The 22,770-nt window shown below is 42.7% G+C and overlaps 1 protein-coding gene across 2 annotated transcripts in view; it reads left to right on the top strand.

The window, feature by feature from the left end:
* The window catches only part of CASR (calcium sensing receptor), a 45,094-nt gene extending 34,238 nt beyond the window's left edge, over window positions 1-10,856 (top strand). Inside the window, exons 5-6 of one of the 2 annotated variants that reach the window (XM_004373633.1) lie at window positions 7,609-7,732; window positions 9,191-10,856. In XM_004373633.1, the coding sequence (XP_004373690.1) occupies window positions 7,609-7,732; window positions 9,191-10,671 (1,605 nt within the window). In that variant the 3' untranslated portion in view covers window positions 10,672-10,856. Of the gene's footprint in view, window positions 1-7,580; window positions 7,733-9,190 lie in introns of both variants that reach the window. The other variant, XM_004373632.2, reaches the window with a different exon arrangement.
* The last annotated feature ends 11,914 nt before the right edge of the window (window positions 10,857-22,770 follow it).

The following is a 22,770-nucleotide window of genomic DNA, read 5'->3' as shown; positions in this document are numbered from 1 at the left end:
AAAAGAAGAAAGGGCCAAAATCAAAACATTAACCCTACAACTCAAACAAGTAGAAAGAGAGCAGCAACAGAAGCCCTCGGGTGCCAGAAGAAAGGAAATAACAAGAATTAGAGCAGAATTAAATGAAATAGAGAACAGAAAAACAATTGAAAGAGTTAACAAGACTAAAAGCTGGTTCTTTGAAAAGATCAACAAAATCAATAAACCTTTGGCCAAACTGACAAAAGAAAAACAGGAGAGGAAGCAAAAAAACCCATATAAGAAATGAGATGGGTGATATCACAACAGACTCAACTGAAATTAAAAGAATCATAACAGAATACTATGAAAAATTGTACAATAACAAATTTGAAAACTTAGAGGAAATGGACAAATTTCTAGAAACTCACTGCCTACCTAAACTAACTCAAACAGAGGTACAGCAACTAAGTAAACCTATAACAAAAGAAGAGATTGAAAAGGTAACTTAAAAACTCCCAACAACAAAAAAAACCCTGGCCCGGACTGTTTCACTGGAGAATTCTACCAAACTTTCAGAGAAGAGTTAACACCACTACTACTAAAGGTATTTCAGAGTATAGGAAAGGATAGAATACTCCCAAACTCATTCTATGAAGCCATCATAACCCTGATACCAAAACCAGGTAAAGACACCATAAAAAAAGAAAATTACAGACCGATATCCCTCATGAACATTGACGCAAAAATCCTCAACAAAATTCTAGCCAATAGAGTTCAACAATATATCAAAAAAATAATTCACCATGATCAAGTGAGATTTACACCAGGTATGCTGGGATGGTTCAATGTAATTCATCACATAAATAAAACAAAAGACAAGAACCACATGGTCTTATCAATCGATGAAGAAAAGGCATTTGTCAAAGTCCAACATCCATTCATGATAAAAAACTATCAGCAAAATAGGAATAGAAAGGCAATTCCTCAGCATAATTAAGGGCATTTATACAAAGCCAACAGCCAACATCATCGTGAATGGAGAGACTTTGAAAGTGTTCCACTTGAGAATGGGAACCAGACAAGTATGCCCTTTATCACCACTCTTATTCAACATTGTGTTGGAGGTCCTAGCCAGAGCAATTAGGCTAGAAAAAGAAATAGAGGGCATCCAAATTGGTAGGTAAGAAGTCAAAGTATCTCTATATGCAGATGATGTGATCTTATACACAGAAAACCCCAAAGAATCCACAAGAAAGCTACTGGAAATAATAAAATATTTGAGCAAAGTTTCCGGATACAAGATAAACATACACAAATCGGTTGGATTCCTTCACACCAACAAAGAGAACCTCGAAGAGGAAATCACCAAATCAGTATCATTTACAATAGCCCCAAGAAGATACAATACTTAGGAATGAATCTAACCAGAGACGTAAAACACCTATACAATGAAAACTATAAGACACTACTGCAAGAAACCAAAAGAGACCTGCATAAGTGGAAAAACATACCTTGCTCATGGATAGGAACACTCCACATTGTGAAAATGTCAATTCTACCCAAAGCCATCTACAGATACAGTGCAATCCCGGTCCAAATTCCAATGGCCATTTTTTAATGAGATGGACAAACAAATCACCAACTTCATATGGAAAGCGAAGAGGCCCCGGATTAGTAAAGCATTACTGAAGAAGAACAAACTGGGAGGCCTCACACTACCTGACTTAAGAATCTATTATATCACCACGGTAGTCAAAACAGCTTGGTACTGGAACAACAACCGATACATAGACCAATGGAACAGAATTGAGAATCCAGATGTAAATTCATCCACCTATGAGCAGCTGATATTTGACAAAGGCCCAAAGTCCATTAATTGGAGAAAAGACGGTCTCTTTAACAAATGGTGCTGGCATAACTGGATATCTATCTCCAAAAAACTGAAGCAAGACCTGTATCTCACACCATGCACAAGAACTAACTCCAAATGGATCAAAGACCTAAATATAAAATCCTAAACGATAAAAATCATGGAAGAAAAAATAGGGACAACGCTAGGAGCCCTAATACATGGCATAAACAAAATACAAACCATAAGTAACAATGCACAAACACCAGAAAAGAAACTAGATAACTGGGTGCTCCTAAAAATCAAACACTTATGCTCATCAAAAGACTTCACCAAAAGAATGAAAAAGACAACCTACAGACTGGGAAAAGAATTTTGGCTACGACAGATCCAATCAGGGTCTAATCTCTAAAATTTGCAAGATGCTGCAAAACGTCAACAACAAAAAGACAACCGAATTAAAAAAATGGGCAAAGGATGTGAACAGGCACTTCACCAAAGAAGACATTCAGGTGGCTAACAGACACGTGAGGAAATGCTCACAATCATTAGCCATTAGACAAATGCAAATCAAAACTACAATGAGATACCATCTCATCCCAATAAGGCTAGCATTAATCCAAAAAACACAAAATAATAAATGTTGGAGAGGTTGTGGAGAGACTGGAACACTTACACACTGTTGGTGGGAATGTAAAATGGTACAACCACTTTGGAAATCGATTTGGCGCTTCATTAAAGAGCTAGAAATAGAAGTACCGTATGATCCAGCAGTCCCACTCCTTGGAATATATCCTAGAGAAATAAGAGCCATCACATGAATAGATACACGCACACCCATGTTCACTGCAGCACTGTTCACGATAGCAAAAGATCGAAACAACCTAGGTGCCCATCAACAGATGAATGGATAAACAAATTATGGTATATTCACACAATGGAATACTACACAACTATAAAGAATGAATCTGTGAAATATAACATGGAGGAATCTGGACGGTATTATGCTGAGTGAATTTAGTCAGTCACAAAAGGACACATATTGTATAAGACTACTATTATAAGAACTCAAGAAAAGGTTTAAACACAGAAGAAAACATTCTTTGATGGTTACGAGAGTGGGGAAGGAGGGAGAGAGGTATTCACTAACTAGATAGTAGACGAGAATTATCATAGGTGAAGGGAAGGACAGCACGTACTACAGGGGAAGTCAGTACAACTGGACTAACCCAAAGCTAGGAAGTTTCCTGAATACAACCAAACACTTTGAGGGACAGAGTAGCAGGGGCAGGTGTCTGGGGACCATGGTTTCAGGGGACATCTAGGTCAATTGGCATAACAAAGTTTATTAAGAAAATGTTCTGCATCCCACTTTGGTGAGCGGCAGCTGCCATCTTAAAAGCTAGCGAGTGGCCATGTATGATGCATCAGTTGGTCCCAACCCACCTGGAGTAAAGGAGAATGAAAAACACCGTAGACACAAGGGAATTAGCCCAGGAGACAGAAAGGCCATACAAACCGGCAACTCCATCAGCCTGAGACCAGAAGAACCGGATTGTGCCAGGCTACCACCAGTGACCGCCCTGACAGGGAACATAACAGAGAGTTCCTGATGGAGCAGGAAAAAAGTGGGGTGCAGAACTCAAATTCTAGTAAAAAGATCAGACTTAACGGTTTGATTGACGACTGGAGGGACCCCGGAATACATCGTCCCCTGACTCTCTGTTAGCCCAAAACTAAAACCATTCCCAAGGCCAACTCTTCAGACAAAGATTAGACTAGACTATGGGACATAAAGTGATATTGGTGAAGCGTGTGCATCTTAGCTCAAGTAGATAACATGATACGAAATGGGCAGCTCCTGTCCGGAGGTGAGATGAGAAGGCAGAGAGGGTCAGGAGCTGGTTGAATGGATACGGGAAACCCGGGGTGGAAAGGAGGAGTGTGCTGTCATGGTATAGGGAGAGCAACAAGGGTCACATAACAATGTATGTATGAATTTTTGTATGAGAAACTAACTTGAACTGTAAACTTTCACTTAAAACACAACAATAAAAAAAAGAAAAAGAAATTTGTTGCAAGTACCCTTTGCTCTCTTTTCATCCCTTCCTTCCTCTTGCTTTCTGGAAACCAGATGAAACCATCAGGGACCATGAGGCCAAGACCAAGCTTGGCAGAACAATGCAGAGAGAGTCTGGGTCTTCAATACCATAGGGTGTCATTTCACTTTGAACCACCTCCCCAGATATCTATATGAAAAAGAAATACACTTCTGTCTTGTTTAAGCCGTTGATATTTTGAGGTTTTTGCCACTTACAGCCGAACAGAAACCAAGACAGAAAGCTACTAAACTCATTTTATGAGGTGTGTACATGTATGTACATATACATATATGACAGTTATAGGCCAATCTTGTTTATAAACATAGATGCACAAATCCTAAATAAATATCAGCAAGCCTAGACCAGCAATGTATAAAATATATATTACATCATGGCTCCAGTAGAGTTTGCAGTGAATTTACAGGAATGTAATGATGGTCACAGAAACCCTGTTGGCGTAGTGGTTAAGTGCTACGGCTGCTAACCAAAAGGTCAGCAGTTTGAATTCACCAGGCGCTCCTTGGAAACTCTGTGGGGAAGTTCTACTCGCTCCTATAGGGTTTCTATGAGTCGGAATCAACTTGAGGGCAGCAGGGGTAATGATGGCCAAACATTACAATGTATGTAAATGTAGTTTATTACATTAACAGAATAAAAGAGAAAATTTATACCACAATGTAAATAAATGGAGAGAAAGCAGTCAATAGCATTCGACACCCTTTCTGATTAAAAGCAGGGAGTTGCAGATCTCAATGGGGGCCAGATTCTAGCTTGCATCAGCTATGTGAGTTCTAGGAAGTGGGAGACTGCAAGACCTGGGGTGGAGACTCTGAGGCGCCACCAAACCTCAGTCACTCCCATGCCAAGATGCTCTTCTGGTCAGGACATCACCTTAAGCCCTCAGGGAGATGTAGTTCAGGAACTTGCAGTTTCTCTAGAGTGTAATCCTTCAGCCCTAAGGGCCTGGAAGAGGAGGTAAAGAGGCTCAAACACCTGTTCTAGTCAACTCTTCACCCCAACAAGGCTTTTACACTGCCCTGATTTTACTCCATCATCCACTCCAGAGCTCTGAGCCTTATGGGAAAGATTTTGTACGAGAGGCAGATAATGATTGTCACACAGCAAAAGTGGAGAAGAAGAGGCAAGTTATCAGTGGCTGTTGAGTTGATTCCGACTTATGACGACCCCATCAATGTCAGAGTAGAACTGTGCTCCACAGGGTTTTCAATGGCTGATTTTTTGGAAGTAGATCACCAGGCCTTTCTTCCAAGGCACCTGTGGGTGGACTAGAACCTCCAACCTTTTGTTTAGCAGTTGAGCACATTAACCATTTGCACCATCCAGGGACTCCTAAGAGGCAAGAGTGGAACTTAAATTGCTTTTCTCTAATTTATCCCCACTCCTGTCCCCATTCACCCACACTCATCAGTTCACAAACAGCCTTTGGCCTTCCCTGGGATTTCTTACAAATTTTTCAAATTTCAGTTTTCCTGTGTAGATTTCCCAGGTTGACTCTGCTGAAAGGAGCCAACAATCTAAGCTAATTTGCCATCCTGATAGGGACTGGAAAGCAAAATATTCTTTATCAAACCATGTGTTACGTGTTTACCTTTAAAATAACTCCTTGATTTAAACACAGTGAAAAGTACTCATCATTGTGATGAGAGAATTAAATGAGTCTCAGGTACCCCGGCTCGGCTAGGGTAGAGAAGCACTCATACCACTTTTGTAACTGTGAAGAAATCATGCTCATGTTATTAGCAATAGGCTGTGCAAGCTACACATGCTGCCACCCAGCTGTTCTCTGCCCAGACGTGGCTAGAAGCCCTGGTACGGGTACTTCCCTGAGGGTCAGCCTCCAGCAACCACATGCAGCGTGTAGGCCGTGAGTCCTCTGCAGAAGCCTTGTGGGTGAGCCTCCCACTTCTCCCATTCTCATCAGGAGGGATCCTCAGAAACATCTACTGAAAACAAAAGTTAGAAAGATTTGAATATAACCAATTCCTGGACGTGTCTAATGAACCAAGTGGTCCAGGAGAACCTAGGTTACAGCAACGCATCTTCAATCAGTTTTTGTTTGTTTTTGCCAAACAAGGCAGGACTCTGCTCTTTGCAGGTGTCATGCTGAGCTCTATTTGAACCTGAGGCCAAAGGAAAAATCAGGAATACTGATCCTGTCTTTATTTAAAAATTTTGATATTTTGCTTATCATAGTTTTTTTTGTATTGATTTTGACTTTTTAGTATTGCATCAATATTTTATTTATCTTGATTACTGAATTTTTGGGTTCCCTCTTAAACTTTGCACCCAAGCTGAGTGCCTCACTTGCCTCACCCTATCCCAGCCCTGCTTTGTAATGAGAGGCAGAGCTACTATCACATCATCACCTTTAAAATACCAGGCATCCCTCACTCAGCCCTAGAACCAAGTAAGACCCATCTGATAACGAGCTGCCACCCAGCCAAGATGTTTAGCTAAACCTAGCCATTAGGGTCCAATCATATGATTGTTTCAGATTTGGTAAATACCAGGTGTCCTGCTAGTGGGCTTGGATCAATAGCAATTGTAATCAAAACTTAATGTGATTAATTACAAGCTCTTGAGTTGTTTAGGCTTATTGTCTCACTGAAATGATACCATAAAACTGGGACATCATGAAGTCAGATTGACCCAGGAAATCAGGACTGAAGCCTGCACCTGTGCTTGATTCATGTGTGACTCCAAGGCTGGCACCAAGCGTGAATGATTTCAAATCATCAGTGCTACTGATGGAAAAATTCATGCAACACACACACACGAAGAGCTGCTGATCATGAGGCCAACCCTTAATAACTTCTGAACATCCCGTTTGAGAAGTTAAGGGGCAATAACTCAGCAGCATCCACCGGGGGTGTAGCACTCACGTATGGACGTGCCTCTGACAGTTACTCTGACACGTGTCTGAGTGAGTCAGAGCTCGGAGAAGCTGCAGCTGGTGTGTGGTCATCTGCTTTCTAGGGTATGGACTGGCCTGCACAATTTAGCCACAACACAAGATAAATAGAAAAAGCACTGGACTAGGAGCCAGAAGACACAGGTGCTTACACCGTGGGTGACTTTAGACAAGTTGCTAACCTCACCTGTAAAATGGGAGCCCAGCCTGCCTCACTAGGTTGTTGCAAGGATCTCAGGGAGCACCCCCTAAAGCCTAAAATAAAACTGCAGGAGTTACCTTGACTGCAAAGTTCAGAGTCTCATGTTCCAACAGATTTTCTCTTGTGTCAGCACGTCTCCCTGTGACTGGCCTGTGTCTGGGTCCATGTTCCTCTCGCTCTTCCTCTGTCTCAAGCTTTCAATTCCATGGTGAGGAGACAGGTGTCTCATTCTGGGGCCTGGAGGGGGTGGGGTTGGGGAGAATTATTTATGTAGGTTTTTTGGTCACTGTGTAGACCACAACAGTTAATCGTCCTAGAATCCTGTAGATGTGGTGTGTGTGTGTGTGTGTGTGTGTGTGTGTGTGTGTGTGTGTACAGGCCCATAGGCATTTCTCCCTTTCACGGAGAACAGGAACAAGGACCCCGGCCCCTCCTCTGCCTGGAATGGGCCTGAAGTCACCATCTGGTCCTGTGCCCAAACTCCCCGCTCCTGCATGTGTCAAAGGTGCTGTAAGGTGGGCCCCGCAGCTGCACCACTCACTTTGTGCTCTCTGTCCTCCAGGTACCCTTCTCCAACTGCAGCCGAGACTGCCTGGCAGGGACCAGGAAAGGGATCATCGAGGGGGAGCCCACCTGCTGCTTTGAGTGTGTGGAGTGTCCTGACGGGGAGTACAGCGATGAGACAGGTAGAGGAACCGTCCCTGGTGGGTACTGTGCAGGCTCAGCTCCATGGTGGGTACTGTGCAGGCTCAGCTCCGTGGTGGGTACTGTGCAGGCTCAGCTCCATGTGCACGACTCAGTCACTTCGGGGCCTGGGGTCAGCGAAGCCCATGGAAGGGCTGGACTGAGATGGTGCTTAGCACGGTTTCTCATTCAACAAGGGTGTGACTGCGCGTAGTGCTGAGCTGGGCACTGAGGGGGGATGGAACAGGAATGTTAAATGTCATCTTAATACCATAAAAGCTTACAAACACACCTTTCACACATCTGTCTCTTACTTTGGTACTGCTCTCCACTATTTCCTTCCTTTACTTATAGCTCAGTGGCCCTGAGTAGACCAAGTTCTGTCTGATCCAGGCTTTGGAGCTAATAGGCCATTATAGATTGTCTGTTGGGTGCCTGGCAGTGTACTTAATATCTTACATATGTTTTTCCTGTGCCTCAGTTTCTTCATCTATAAAGTGGGGATACTAACTAAATCTATCTTACAGAGTTTTAAGAATTAAATGAGTTAATATTGGTAAAACCGGTTGCCATCGAGTAGATTCCAACTCAGAGCAAACTCTACGTCAGTGTTTGTTAAATAAAACAATGGTTGGTATACCGGAAGCACTTTATAAATATTAGTTGTAATGATTATGTCATCTCATCCTCACCACTTAAAGGAGTTATTACTTTGTCTATTTTATAGGTGAGGAAACTGAGCCTCAGGGAGCTTAAGTAACCTAACCAAAGTCACACAGCTAGTACATGGCCAGGCAAGGATTCCCATCCAGAGCTCTGGCTGCAAAGCCCGTGATCCTTCCACTCCCCAGTACTACACACTGCCTGGGACACAGCAGAGACTGACTAAATGTTTGTTGATTGAATCAGTCTGCAGTCCCCCTCATTAGAAGCGCATAGACGTGGAGTGAGGAAGGCATGGGTCATAAGCATGGGATACTTTGCCTTGGTCTTAAAGGAAGCCTTTCTATCCTGGCATATCTACAGAGCCCATCCATATATCCAAAATAAGTCAGGCTGAGCTTGAATCACTGCGTGAAAAGTTGGTGAACTGTGCCACACGCCTAGTGTGCAGGGCAGTCACCTGTTCAGCAAGGTTGTCCATTCTCTGATAAGATACAAACCTCAGCAGGCAGCGTTAAAGGAAACAGGTGCCCCCTATCCCAACGTGCAAAAGAAAACAAATAATAGGACCATCAAAGAACATGATATTAACGAAGTACATTAGTAAACATTAAGTCAGGGCTCATTGTGTTATTTGATCATGTAAAAATCACAATTATTTCATCAATAAAGAAAACGTAAATCAACCACATCCAATAGCCTGCGTATCCTCATCACTGCACGCACGCACACACTCACACACACAAATGTTAGTCTGTGCCACACAGTAACTAACTCTTCACTGGAACATCTTACAGATGCAAGTGCCTGTGACAAGTGCCCCGATGACTTCTGGTCCAACGAGAACCACACTTCCTGCATTGCCAAGGAGATTGAGTTTCTGTCGTGGACGGAGCCCTTTGGGATCGCACTCACCCTCTTCGCTGTGCTGGGCATCTTCCTGACGGCTTTTGTGCTGGGGGTCTTCATCAAGTTTCGAAACACGCCCATCGTCAAGGCCACCAACCGAGAGCTCTCCTACCTCCTCCTTTTCTCCCTGCTCTGCTGCTTCTCCAGCTCCCTGTTCTTCATCGGTGAGCCCCAGGACTGGACGTGCCGCCTACGCCAGCCTGCCTTTGGCATCAGCTTCGTGCTCTGCATCTCGTGCATCCTGGTGAAAACCAACCGTGTCCTCCTAGTGTTTGAGGCCAAGATCCCCACCAGCTTCCACCGCAAGTGGTGGGGGCTCAACCTGCAGTTCCTGCTCGTTTTCCTCTGCACCTTCATGCAGATTGTCATCTGTGTGATCTGGCTCTACACCGCACCCCCCTCAAGCTACCGCAACCACGAGCTGGAGGACGAGATCATCTTCATCACGTGCCACGAGGGTTCACTCATGGCCCTGGGCTTCCTCATTGGCTACACCTGCCTGCTGGCTGCCATCTGCTTCTTCTTCGCCTTCAAGTCCCGGAAGCTGCCGGAGAACTTCAACGAAGCCAAGTTCATCACTTTCAGTATGCTCATCTTCTTCATCGTCTGGATCTCCTTCATCCCAGCCTACGCCAGCACCTACGGCAAGTTTGTCTCGGCTGTGGAGGTGATCGCCATCCTGGCGGCCAGCTTTGGCTTGCTGGCCTGCATCTTCTTCAACAAGGTCTACATCATCCTCTTCAAGCCATCGCGTAACACCATCGAGGAGGTGCGCTGCAGCACTGCTGCCCACGCCTTCAAGGTGGCGGCCCGGGCCACCCTGCGCCATAGCAACGTCTCCCGCAAGCGGTCCAGCAGCCTCGGGGGCTCCATGGGCTCCACCCCCTCCTCCTCCATCAGCAGCAAGAGCAACAGCGAAGACCCCTTCCCACAGCCTGAGAGGCAGAAGCAGCAGCAGCCACTGGCCTTGGCGCAGCAGGAGCAGCAGCAGCAGCAGCAATCACAGCAGCCCAGATGCAAGCAGAAGGTCATCTTTGGCAGTGGTACGGTCACCTTCTCGCTGAGCTTTGACGAGCCTCAGAAGAATGCCATGGCCCACAGGAATTCCATGCACCAGAACTCCCTGGAGGCCCAGAAGAGCAATGAGACCCTGACCAGACACCAGGCATTACTCCCGCTGCAGTGTACCGAGCCAGGCTCAGAACTGACCAGGCAGGAAACAGACTTGCAAAGGTCTGCAGGTGGGGACCACCAGCCGGAGATGGAGGGCCCTGAGGAGCGGGCCCCAGCACTCGTAATGTCCAATTCACGAAGCTTTGTCATCAGCGGTGGAGGCAGCACTGTCACAGAAAACATACCAAACTCATAAACTTGAAGGAGAAGGCCAGTCCAGAAAGAGTCCAGAGAGGATTTGTGTGATCACGTTCTTCATCGGTGATGAGGAATCGCCCCCAGACTCCTTTCCTCTGAGGAAGGAGGGATAATAGAGACACCCAACACTCTGAACTTAGTTGCACTGCTTTAAATGACAGTGAATTGACTAATGTTCCCTTTAAAATTAAAAAAGAAGAAGAGCTGTGTGCTCCTGTGGTTGGAGTTATCATCAGAGTGTTGAGATTGCCATTTTCATATTTGCTGTTCATTCATACTCAATTTCTCCTCCTCTGTTATATCCCATTCGACAGCTCAGAGACTAAACCAAGGCTTTAAGCTACCCACCTATTCCTTCCCTTTATAAAAAATATCGAAAAGCTTGTCCTGAAGGTCATGGACAGCCTGGCCCAGAGACAAAAAAAAACATGCAGAGTGATAGGACATCCAGTTTGCTACCACTGGAGTTGAGTCTGAAAGACAGAATGTAACCAGTGCTGTCCAACACCTTGACCATGGAAAGAACTTTAAATGTTCACAAATGTAAGGTAAATGTGTTCCTTCCTATTTATGAAAACCATAAATATTTGGTCTTCTACTTGCTGCTATTGTGTGACATCTAGGTTAGCATCCCTCCTATACTAGTGCCTCTGGTTTTGTCCAGAACATGATAGTGCTGCTGTGTTTAGATTCCAGGATCATAAGAATCACCTCAAACTGTTGGGAAGGGACTGCAGAAATCAATGAGCTGTATCTGTAATTAATTTTGCTATATGTAGCTTTATCCTTAAGAAAATGCTTCTGTTCTAATAGCCGATGGACAATATAAACTAAAAAATGTCACAGCTGGTTTATATAAGGCAGTATTATTGCGCTCCATTTTCCTTTCCTTCCCTACCCCACCAGCCCCACTCCCATCAGCTGAGCCCCACATGAGCCCTTTCAGAGACCCCAGAGGACAAGACGGTCCCTCCATCCCTGCCCCAAAGGGTTTCATCCCTTCCTGAAACTAGATCCACATCTCCCTCAATGGAGAATAAGCTCCCAGTAGGTGATCCACTAACAGTTGTTGAAGTTAGAAAGCATGGTTCCAAGAGAACTCTCAGCCAGGCATTAGCCCAGCACTCTACCCCCAAATGCCATAACTAGGCTCCCTCCAGCAGTGGACTCTGTCTGTGGGTAGTTAAAGGAGCTGAATGGCGTACAGCTAAGTCCTCAGGCTCTGGAACCAGAGAGACCTGGATTCAGGCCCTGGCTTGGTCACTTAGAAATAGGTGACCTTAGGCAAGGAATTTCTAAGCCCATTTTTTGTCTCAAAAAATCATTCTTTTCCCTCAGAGCTCTTATGTGGATTAAATGAGATTACGTATGTAAAGTATTTAGCATGGTGCCTAGTACATAGTAAACAAATTTTAGTGTTATTGTACTATTATTTTTTCACCTGCTTAGAATACAAAACAAAACTTACCTATTTACCATTCATATTTTAATGACTATAACATTGATCTCAATAACTTTCTCCATAATAAGCCCAAGAACTCCAGGAGCCAAGTTCAAGGGGTCAGCCCTAGTAACACTGGCTTATGGTGAAGAAACCAGGAAGTTGGTCAGCCCCCCAGCCAGAGAGCCCCATGCTCCTCCTCCATGACTGTGGTGCCTGTGCCCAGATCTCTTTGTTCACTGAGGGAAGCACAGCAGTAGGCAAGTGCTGACCGCTGTCACCAGTCTGGCAGTGGTTCCTCAGATCACTCTTTCTAAGTGTTATTCTCCAGCCGAGGCCAAACTGCAGCAGTTAAATCTGTTTGAGGCCTCAAATTGTAAGCTCTTGGCGAGTTCTTCCTCTGATCACCTTCTTCCAAAGGGGCACCTTTTAATGATTTTTAAGGTTGACATGATGGCTGTTAAGACTATGATGAAGAAGCATTACAGGGCACCATGTGGGAACATGAGTTTGAGACACAGAGAGATCATCCTTGTTAGGCATCTGCTCCCCCGCCCAGGAAGGGCACCAGCCCCAGGCCCAGCCTGCTGCAGCTCCCACTCCCGTTCCTTACCCCCACCCCACCGCTCCTAGGCCTGTCAGCTCTCTCAGCTTCCTCCATGTCCATCACTGGGGCATGGAAACTAACTGGCAGCTCTCAAGCCCCTCCCTCTAGGCACCCCACACTACCATGTCTACTTGAAAATATGGAGAATTCATGGAGGTTAACAAGAAGCTACAGCCTTCAGTATGCATTGCACCTGAATGTGAAGAAAACAAAATATTGGACTGATAAACAATATCATGATAAGTGAATCAAAAATTGAAGTTGTCAGTGATTTCATTCTGCTTGGATCAACAACCAACATCCATGGAAGCAGCAGTCAAGAAATTAAACAACCTTGAAGACTCATTCACATAAATGTGTCACAAAGGATCTGGAGCAGCGTCTGGTACATACCAGGTGGTCAATAAATACTTGTTGAATAAATGGAAAATAAAGAAATCAGACAACTTATCGCATTGGGAAAGTCTGCTGCAAAAAATCTATTTAAAGTTTTAAAAAGGAAAGATGTCACTTTGGTAACTAAGATGCACCTGACCCAAGTCATGGTTTTTTTCAATCACCTCATATGCATGTGAAAAAGACAATGAAAAAGGAAGACAAAAGAAGAATTGATGCGTTTGGATTGTGGTGTTGTCAAAGAATACTGAATATATCATGGACTGCCAGAAGAACAAACAAATCAGTCTTAGAAGAAATACAGCCAGAATGCTCCTTAGAAGCGAGGTTGGCAAGACTTCGGCTCACTTACTTTGGACACATGTCATCAGGAAAGACCAATCGCTAGAAAAGCACATCTTGTTGGGTAAAGTAGTGGGTCAGCAAAAATGAGGGAAGCCCTCAATGAGATGAATTGAACAATAACCGCAACAGTGGACTTAAACTTACAAACAATCATGAAGATGGCCCAGAATCAGGCGACATTTTGTCCTGTTATTACATAAGGTTGCCATGAGTCAGAGCTGACTTGGCAGCAACTAACAAGCTCCCAGGGCACCACATGAGAAAGAAGGCACAGATCTCCAAGCCTGTATAGGCATTTGTGGTAGTAGGGAGAAAAAGGATCCCTCAATGATGCCCATGCCCTATTTCCCAAAACCTGTGAATATATTAGTGTTATGGATAGAATTATGTCCTCAGAAAGATAGGTTGAAGTCCTAACTCCTGTTCCTGTGAATGTGACCTTGTTTGGAAACAGGGCTTTTCTTTTGTTATCAGTTAATTTAAAGGTGGTCATACTGGAGTAGGGCAGGTCCTAATCCTAATCCCTTATGAGTGGTGACTTATAAAAGGGAGAACAGACACAAAAACAGAGACACACACAGGGTGATGGAACCAGGTGAAGATACATTCACAAGTGGCAAAGGAACATCAAGGATTGCTGGCGGCCAACAGAATCTAGGAGAGGGGCATGGAACAGATGTCTGTCAAAGCCTTCAACATGGCCAAGAACTTGAATTTGGGCCTCCAGCCTCCAGAACTGTGAGAAAATAAATTTCTGCCCTTTAAAGCCACCCATTTTGTGGTCTTTGGCAGCCCAAGGAAACTAAGACAGTTAGGTTACACAGCAAGGGGAAATTAAGGTTGCTGATGGAATTGAGTTTGCTAATCACCTGACGTGATAATTCAAGAGTCCTTAAATGTGGAAGAGGGAGGCAGAAGAGAAGGTCAGAGTGATGTGATGTGACGAAGACTTGACTGGTTGTAGCTGGTTTTGAAGATGGAAGGGGCCATGCTGGAAAAGGCAAGAAATTAGATTCTCCTCTATAGGCTCCAGGAGGACGCAGCCTACCAACGCCTTAATTTTAGTCCAGTGAGACCAATTTCAGACTTCCAACCTCCAGAACTGTAAGATAATAAGTTTGTTTTGTTTTAACCACTAAGTTTGTAATTTGTTACAGCAGCAATAGGAAGCTAATGTAGCATTTGTCATCTCTTCTTCCTGGGCTTTGTCAGCTCAGGGCAACAGGCCAGGGCCTTCCTCAGAGATCCATGTCCCCTCTCTCTCTAGCACTCCCTCCAACTAGCTCATCTCTCTCCTCCCACAGAGAGTTCTGACCAATATTTTATTCCTGCAAATCTGTTTTGGGAAATATAAATGTTATGTTCTGAGTGTTTCTGGGCTTTTATTTTGGGTAATTAACAGCCATGTTCTCTGGATCTATTATCTGTTAGTAGCAGAAGCCTGAAAAACAGTAGCTTCAACAAGCTAGTGTTTGTTTTTCTCTCATATAAAAGAAGTCAAGAGGTAAATATATGATCACCTTTTAATCACTTTTCCTTGAAAGATTCCTTAACAGGCCTCTTGGCAATGGGAAACTGCTTAGCTTTCTTTTGAAAATAAAAGTGAATTATCTTGCTATGAAGGTTTTTCACTGAAATGAAAGAGTTTTCTAGAAGGTTGTAAGAATTTACATTGGAATTTCAGAGGTGACTTTAAACATAACATATAAGATTATCACCTTGAAAGTGATTGCCTTAGCTTTCATTTTGGGGAGATTAGGGCTGTCCGACCTCTGCCTCCAAAAGTTGCATTTGAGGACAATGTTGTCTCTTCTGATTGGACCAGGCTAGAATAATATAGCTGTGGGCAGTTCAGACCCACCCAGAGGCTCCTCAGAAGACAGGCCTAGAAATCTGCTTCTGAAAAGTCACAGCTTTGAAAACTCTATGGAGCAGCTCTACTCTGTACACGTGGGGTTGCCATGAGTTGGAATCGACTCCATGGCAACTAATAACAACCACAATATTAGGAAGCTAATAAAATTCCAGGAGGCCCAGTGATCCAAACTTGGATGGTATACAATATCAAGAATGCAGCCAAGAGAGATATACAATCACTCCACGGGGTTGTTCAGGCAAAAACCTCACTGCCTTCCATTCAGAACCTATGAAACAAGGAAACCAGGCACTAGAACCTTAATCAAAGCTGCCCTAGAAGATCCAAACCCCTCTGCCACTATACTTGGCCCCACTCACATAAACTTCCAAATGTTGTATCAGTTACTTGCAGAACCCTAGCTGCAAGGGAGTCTGGAAATGTAGCTTTTGCTTTCCAAGCTTTTATGTTATAGGAAGAGATGCTATAAGGAGTTCAGCATGGATGATGAATGGGCCAATCAGCAGTATCCACCACTCAGAAAGAATTTTTCAGATCAAACACGAAATGAAAAAAACACTCTCCTGAGAAAAACCAAGCAAAATATGATTGCCTTTCATCATAACAGCTGTGGTAGATTAGAAAAGTACTGTGCTAAAGAGAGAGAGCCTGCTGGCAGATAAGGGAGAGAGAAAACAGGAACAAGCCCTGCAGGGGAAGAGACCAGAAGGTGCTGGGGAGTGGGGAGCAGGGGAGAGAATGGGAACTGTTGTGTTTTGTTACAAGCCCGTTAGCACTATTTGACTCTTTAAATTGTATGCATACATTAGTTTATGTGTGTGTGTGTGTATCTGTATGTGTGCATCTGTGTGTTTAATAGCCTGGAGAAAATGCATAATCATTTAATAGTGATTATGTCTGAATTATGAGTGATTTTTATTTTTATATTTTTCCTCTAATTTCCTTCCATGGGTATGATTTATAATAAAACAGGAAAAATCTGTTACTTGGGCTATTAGATGTTATATTGGCATTATGGTTATACTTTGTCTTTATTTTTTCATTATTTGTTTTTACTTTTTATCTGGAAATTTCAAATTTACACAAAACTTGCAAAAATGAAAGTAGTATGAAGAGCATGAGTACTCCTTCTACCCAGATTCATGTATTCTTAAATTTTACCCTGTTTGCTTTGTCATATTCACTGTGGTCACAATGGAAAGGAAATAAATGTATGAGAGGAAAGATAAAGCAAGAACATTGTAAAGCTAATACTTGTTGAAACTGGATGATGAGTACATGGGACTTCATTTTCTATTCCCTCTACTTTTGTGAGTATTTTAAAATTTCCATAATAAATGTTATGACAACCAATAGATAAGAAAGAATTCATCAATCGTAAGTTCACACACGAGATTTCCACTAATATGACTGGTGCTGTTAATCATAAAAGAAGTCATCAGTCAAAAAGTCACCCAAGCTAAAAGGACTTTCAAGTTGCCTAGCAAACTAAAATTTTAGTTGAAAAGTAAAAATTTCTAAGTAAAATTGAGATCTTTACAACAAGATACAGAAAATAATTCTTTAAAGCATATCACAACAGCTTTCCTAGTGCTCAGTGAAAGACAATCATCCCTGGATCTTCTGACAGTTGACCTAATTATGATCTTATCCTTAGATGAGCCAACTGTGGGTTGGTTCAATTTTCCCAGATTGTTGTCTGGCAAAATATTAAAAAGATCTTAATAGATTCTGCTCAGCCTTTGTGCCAGTAATTTCTCTTTTATGTAAACAATCTCTAGGAAATAAACCAAAATTTTTGGTACCAACATGTTCAGAGGCTAAATGAGAACCTGCCTAGGCCATACCACAGGCATGCCTGTGCCCAGGGTAGGGAGCATTGAGACAACTGCTGAGGTCCTGTGATACAAGCAGGAAACAATCCAGATGCCCAACGCCAGGTAATGGCTAAGGAAATTACACTGTAATTGCATTGTGGAATAGCCCATAAACACTGGAAATAGCAAATGTGTGGACTATGTCAAAACATGTAATCAAGTTTAGAAATAACATCAATGAGGAGAACAGGACACAGAATAGCATATCCTATTCTGTGAAGGCTCATTGAAAAGGAAGAAAATGGAGTTTGTTGTTCATTTGCTGCTTTGGTCTATAAAATTATCTAACATCATTGAAAAAAGGGAAGACAGTGGGGAAGAGAAAGAAACATGGCCTTGTCTAAGGTGTTTTAGTGGCTATTTAAAGACTAATAAAGCCCTGACAGGAAACAACAGAGAGTCCCTGATGGAGCAGGCGAAAAGTGGGGTGCAGAACTCAAATTCTAGTAAAAAGACCAGACTTAATGGTTTGAGACTAGAGGGACCCCAGAAGACACGGCCCCCGGACTCTCTGTTAGCCCAACACTAAAACCATTCCCAGGGGCAACTCTTCAGACAAAGATTAGACTGGTCTATGGGACATAAAATGATACTCATGAAGAGTGGAGTGTGCTTCTTATAGCTCAAGTAAATACATGAGACTAAATGTGCAGCTACTGTCCAGAGGCGAGATGAGAAGGCAGAGAAGGTCAGGAGCTGGTTGAACGGACACGGGAAATCTGGTGTGGAAAGGAGAAGTGTGCTGTCACAGTATAGGGAGAGCAACTAAGGTCACATAAAAATGTGTATATAAATTTTTGTATGAGAAACTAACTTGCATTGTAAACTTAAAGCACAATAAAAAATAAAGACTAATAAAGGCAGAATCATAGAGTACAGGTGATTGGGAGAAATCTCTTGTGGGCTCTTAAGCTAAATCCAGCAGAACTCTTATTTGGATGGACTTTTCAGAGTGCTAATCTATTTCTCAACAGGTAGTTGTTCGAACAGAACAAGCGGATACTGCATGGTTTAAAGTTAGGAAAGGTGTGCAACAGGGCTGCATCCTTTCATCATACTTAATCAATCTGTATGCTGAGCAAATAATCCAAGAAGCTGGACTATATGAAAAAGAACACGGCATCAGAATTGGAGACAGACTCATGAACAACCTGCATTATAACAGAAGAAAATATTCTTTGATGGTTATGAGGGTGGGGAGGGTGGGAGAGGGGAATTCACTGACTACATAGTAGACAAGAATTATCTTGTGATAGAAGTTGGTTGTCAAAAAATTAATTTGACAATATGCTCTTAGAATTAAATGACACTGCAAGGACAAAGCAGGCATTAGCACTCAGAAAGCATTGCTAATTTTCTGAGGGGTGATAATGTGGTTATGTGGGAGGATGTCCTTAATTTTAGAGGATGCATGCTGAACTGTTTTGGGGGTAAAGGGTCACAATATCTGCAACTTACTTTTAAGTATTTCAGCAACAGATAGATGATAGAGGCCTTTCTGCGGATGAACCCTGCAGCTATGACCTTCCTCGCTCCTCCCCCTGCTAGCATCTTTGGACTTCAGCAGTAAACCATTGCATACCCCGCCCCCCCATGAAGCCTAATGGTTTCTCTAAATGTCAGCGAGGTTTAAGAGATACAATCTTAGATGAGGTGACAAGATGTCTGAACACCCGCCCTTTCAGTGGTCAGATGGGAAAATTCTCAGTGAAACAGGTCACGTGGGCTGGGGGTATAAACTAGCTGGGGGAGGGATTTTTCCCTGTCTCCTCAGCTATGGTACCAATGAGCAGCATGCAATGCATTAAGCTTACAGCTTACCTAAGTGGACCTATGTCCCAGAGAGAGACTGGCAGTAGGTAAGCTCCAATTATGTCCCTGAGCCACGATGCCAGATGGAGGGCAGGCATAAAAGAATCTATATCCACAGTTTTCACAAGCCTGTAGGCATTGGCGAGCCCTGTGAGTGTCCCATTTGAGTTGCTCATCCATGACACAAAGTGAGGTGGGTGTGGAAGTCTCCATCTCTGCCCAGACAGCTTTTGAGCCAGGGGGGACTGCTCGCCTGTTGTATACTCTCTGATTCTTATTGTAATTAATAAAAGCTACTTCCCATGTGCTAGTGTATGTTCAGGCTCTGATCAGAAGAACATGACAGAAATGAAGCAATCCATACTAGTTACTAGTGTCCTTTTTCTAATAACCTCCTGGTCATCTAAAAATTAGGTACAACCTAGGAGTACATGGCATATTTGCCATGTTGCACCGCCGTTATGACACAACAAGGCAGGGTCACATGATGTTGTCACTATATATATACATATATATATATATGTATATATATACATATAAAGGAGCCCTGCTGGTGCAGTGGTTAAGGCAATTGACTGCTAACTGAAAGATGGGCAGTTCAAAACCACCAGCGGCTCTAAGGAAGAAAGATGTGGCAGTCTGTTTCCCTAGAGATTTATAGCCTTGGAAACCCTATGGAATCGCTATGAGTCAGAATCAACTTGATAGCAGTGGGTTATATATGTATATAAAACCTATTGCCATAGAGTTGATTCCAACTCATAGCGACCCTATAGAGCAGAGTAGAACTGCCGCATAGGGTTTCCAAGGACCAGTTGGTGGATTCGAACTGTCAGCCTTTTGGTTAGAAGCCGATCTCTCAACCACTGGGCCACTGCGGCTCCATATATATGTGTGTGTGTGTGTGTGTGTGTGTGTGTGTGTGTCTGACAGACGAGAAAAAAGGATCTGGTGATCTACATCTAAAAATGTTGGCCAGTGAAAACATTATGAATAGCAGCGGAACACTGTCTGATATAGTGCCAAAAGATGAGCCCCTCAGATTGGAAGGCAGATAAAATATGACTGGGAAAGAGCTGCCTCCTCAAAGTAGAGTTCATCTTAATGACATGATGAAGTAAAGCTTTTGGGACTTTCCTTTACGTGGCATGTCTCAGAATAAGAAAAAACAGCTGCAAACATCCATTAATAATCAGACTGTGGAATGTATGAAGTATGAATCTAGAAAAATTGGAAGTCTTCAGAAATGAATTGAAATGCATAAAGATCAATATCCTAGGCATTAGTGAGCTGAAATGGACTGGTATTGGCTATTTTGAATCAGATAATCATACAGTCTACTATGCCACAAATGATAAACTGAAGAGGAACAGTGTTGCATTCATTGTCAAAAAGAATGTTTCAAGATCTATCATGAAGTACAACACTGTCAGTGATAGAATAATATCCACACGCCTACAAGAAAGATCAGTTAATACGACTGTTACTCAAATTTACACACCAATCACTCATGCCAAAAGGAATAAATTGAAGATTTTTACCAACTTCTGCAGTGTGAAATTGATCAAACATGCAATCAAGATGCACTGATAATTGCTGGTGATTGGAATGCGAAAGTTGGAAACAAAGAAGAAGGATCAGTATTTGGAAAATATGGCCTTGGTGATAGAAATGACACTAGAGATTGCATGATGGAATTTTGCAAGACCAGTGATTTATTCACTGCAAATACCTTTTTTCAACAACATATGTGGACTTTGCCGTATGGAATACACAGGAATCAAATTGACTACATCTGTGGAAAAAGACAATGGAGAAGCTCAATATCATCAGTCAGAACAAGAGCAGGGGTCAACTGTGGAACAGAACATCAATTGCTCATACACAAATTCATGTTGAAGCTGAAGAAAATTAAAACAAGTCTACAGGAGCCAAAATACCACCTTGAGGATATCCCACCTGAATTTGAAGACCATATTAAGAATAGATTTGACACATTGAACACTAATGACCGAACATCAGACGAGTTGTGGGATGACGTCAAGAACATCATACATGAAGAAAGCAAAAGGTCATTAAAAAGACAGGAAAGAAAGAAAAGACCAAAATGGATGTCAGAAGAGACTTTGAAACTTGCTCTTGAATGTAGAATAGCTAAAGCAAATGGAAGACATGATCACGAAAAAGAGCTGAACAGAAGGTTTCACAGGGCAGCTTGAGAAGACAAAGTAAAGTGAAATGTGCAAAGACCTGGAGTTAGAAAACCGAAGGGGAAGAACACGCTTGGCATTTCTCAAGCTGAAAGAACTGGAAAAAAAAAAAAAAATTCAAGCTTCAAGTTGCAAGATTGAAGGATTCTATGGGCAAGATACTGACGACACAGGAAGCATCAAGGGAAGGTGGAAGGAACACACAGAGTCACTGTACCAAAAGGAACTGGTCAACATTCAACCATTTCAGGAGGTAACATATGATCAGTAACTGATGGTATTGAAGGAAGAAGTCCAAGCTGCACTGAAGGCATTGGCAAAAAACAAGGCTCCAGGAATTGACAGAATACCAATTGAGACGTTTCAACAAACGGATGCAGCGCTGGAAGCACACACTCGTCTAGGCCAAGAAATTTGGAAGACAGCTGCTACCTGCCAGTCGACTGGAAGAGATCCATATTTGTGCCCATTCCAAAGAAGGGTGATTGAACAGAGTGCAGAAATTATCTATCAAACGATATCATTGTTATTACACACAAGTAAAATTTTGCTGATGATCATTCAAAAGTGGTTGCGGCAGTACATTGACAAGGAACTGCCAGAAATTCAAGCCAGATTCAGGAGAAGAACATGGAATGAGGGATATCATTGCTGATGTCAGATGGATCTTGGCTGAAAGCAGAGAATACCAGAAAGATGTTTACTTGTGTTTTATTGACTATGCAAAGGCACTCGACTGTGTGAATTATAACAAATCAAGGATAACATTGCGAACAATGGGAATTCCAGAACACTTAATTGTGCTCATGAGGAACCTGTACATAGACCAAGAGGCAGTTGCTCGAACAGAACAAGGGGATACTGCGTGGTTTAAAATCAAGAAAGGTGTGCATCAGGGTTGTATCCTTTCACCATACTTATCCAATCTCTATGCCAAGCAAATAATATCAGAAACTGGACAATACGAGGAAGAACGAGGCACCAGGATTGGAGAACAACTCATTAACAACCTGCAATATGCAGATGACACAACCTTGCTTGCTGAAAGTGAAGAGGACTTGAAGCACTTACTGAAGATCAAAGACTACAGCCTTCACTATGGATTACACCTCAGCGTAAAGAAAACAAAAATCCTCACAACTGGACCAATGAGCAGCATCATGATAAATGGAGAAAATATTGAAATTGTCAAAGAGTTCATTTTACTTGGATCCACAATCAACACCTATGGAAGCAGCGGTCAAGAGATTAAACGACACACTGCATTGGGTAAATCTGCTGCAAAAGACCTCTTTAAAGTGTTCAAAAGCAAAGATGTCACTTTAAGGACTAAGGTGCACCTGACCGAAGCTATGATGTTTTCAATCATCTCATAGTCATATGAAAGCTGGACAATGAAAAAGGAAGACAGAAGAATTGATGCCTCTGATATGGTGCTGGTGAAGAATATTGACTATACCATGGACTGCTAGAAAAACAAACAAATCTGTCTTGGAAGAAGTACAACCAGAATGCTCCTTAGAAGCAAGGATG

The sequence above is a fragment of the Trichechus manatus genome, unplaced genomic scaffold (genome assembly GCF_000243295.1).
Source record: "Trichechus manatus latirostris isolate Lorelei unplaced genomic scaffold, TriManLat1.0 scaffold00026, whole genome shotgun sequence".
NCBI lineage: Eukaryota > Metazoa > Chordata > Mammalia > Sirenia > Trichechidae > Trichechus > Trichechus manatus.
Note: the sequence above shows the minus strand (reverse complement) of the source record. Positions and strands in the feature narration are given on the sequence as shown.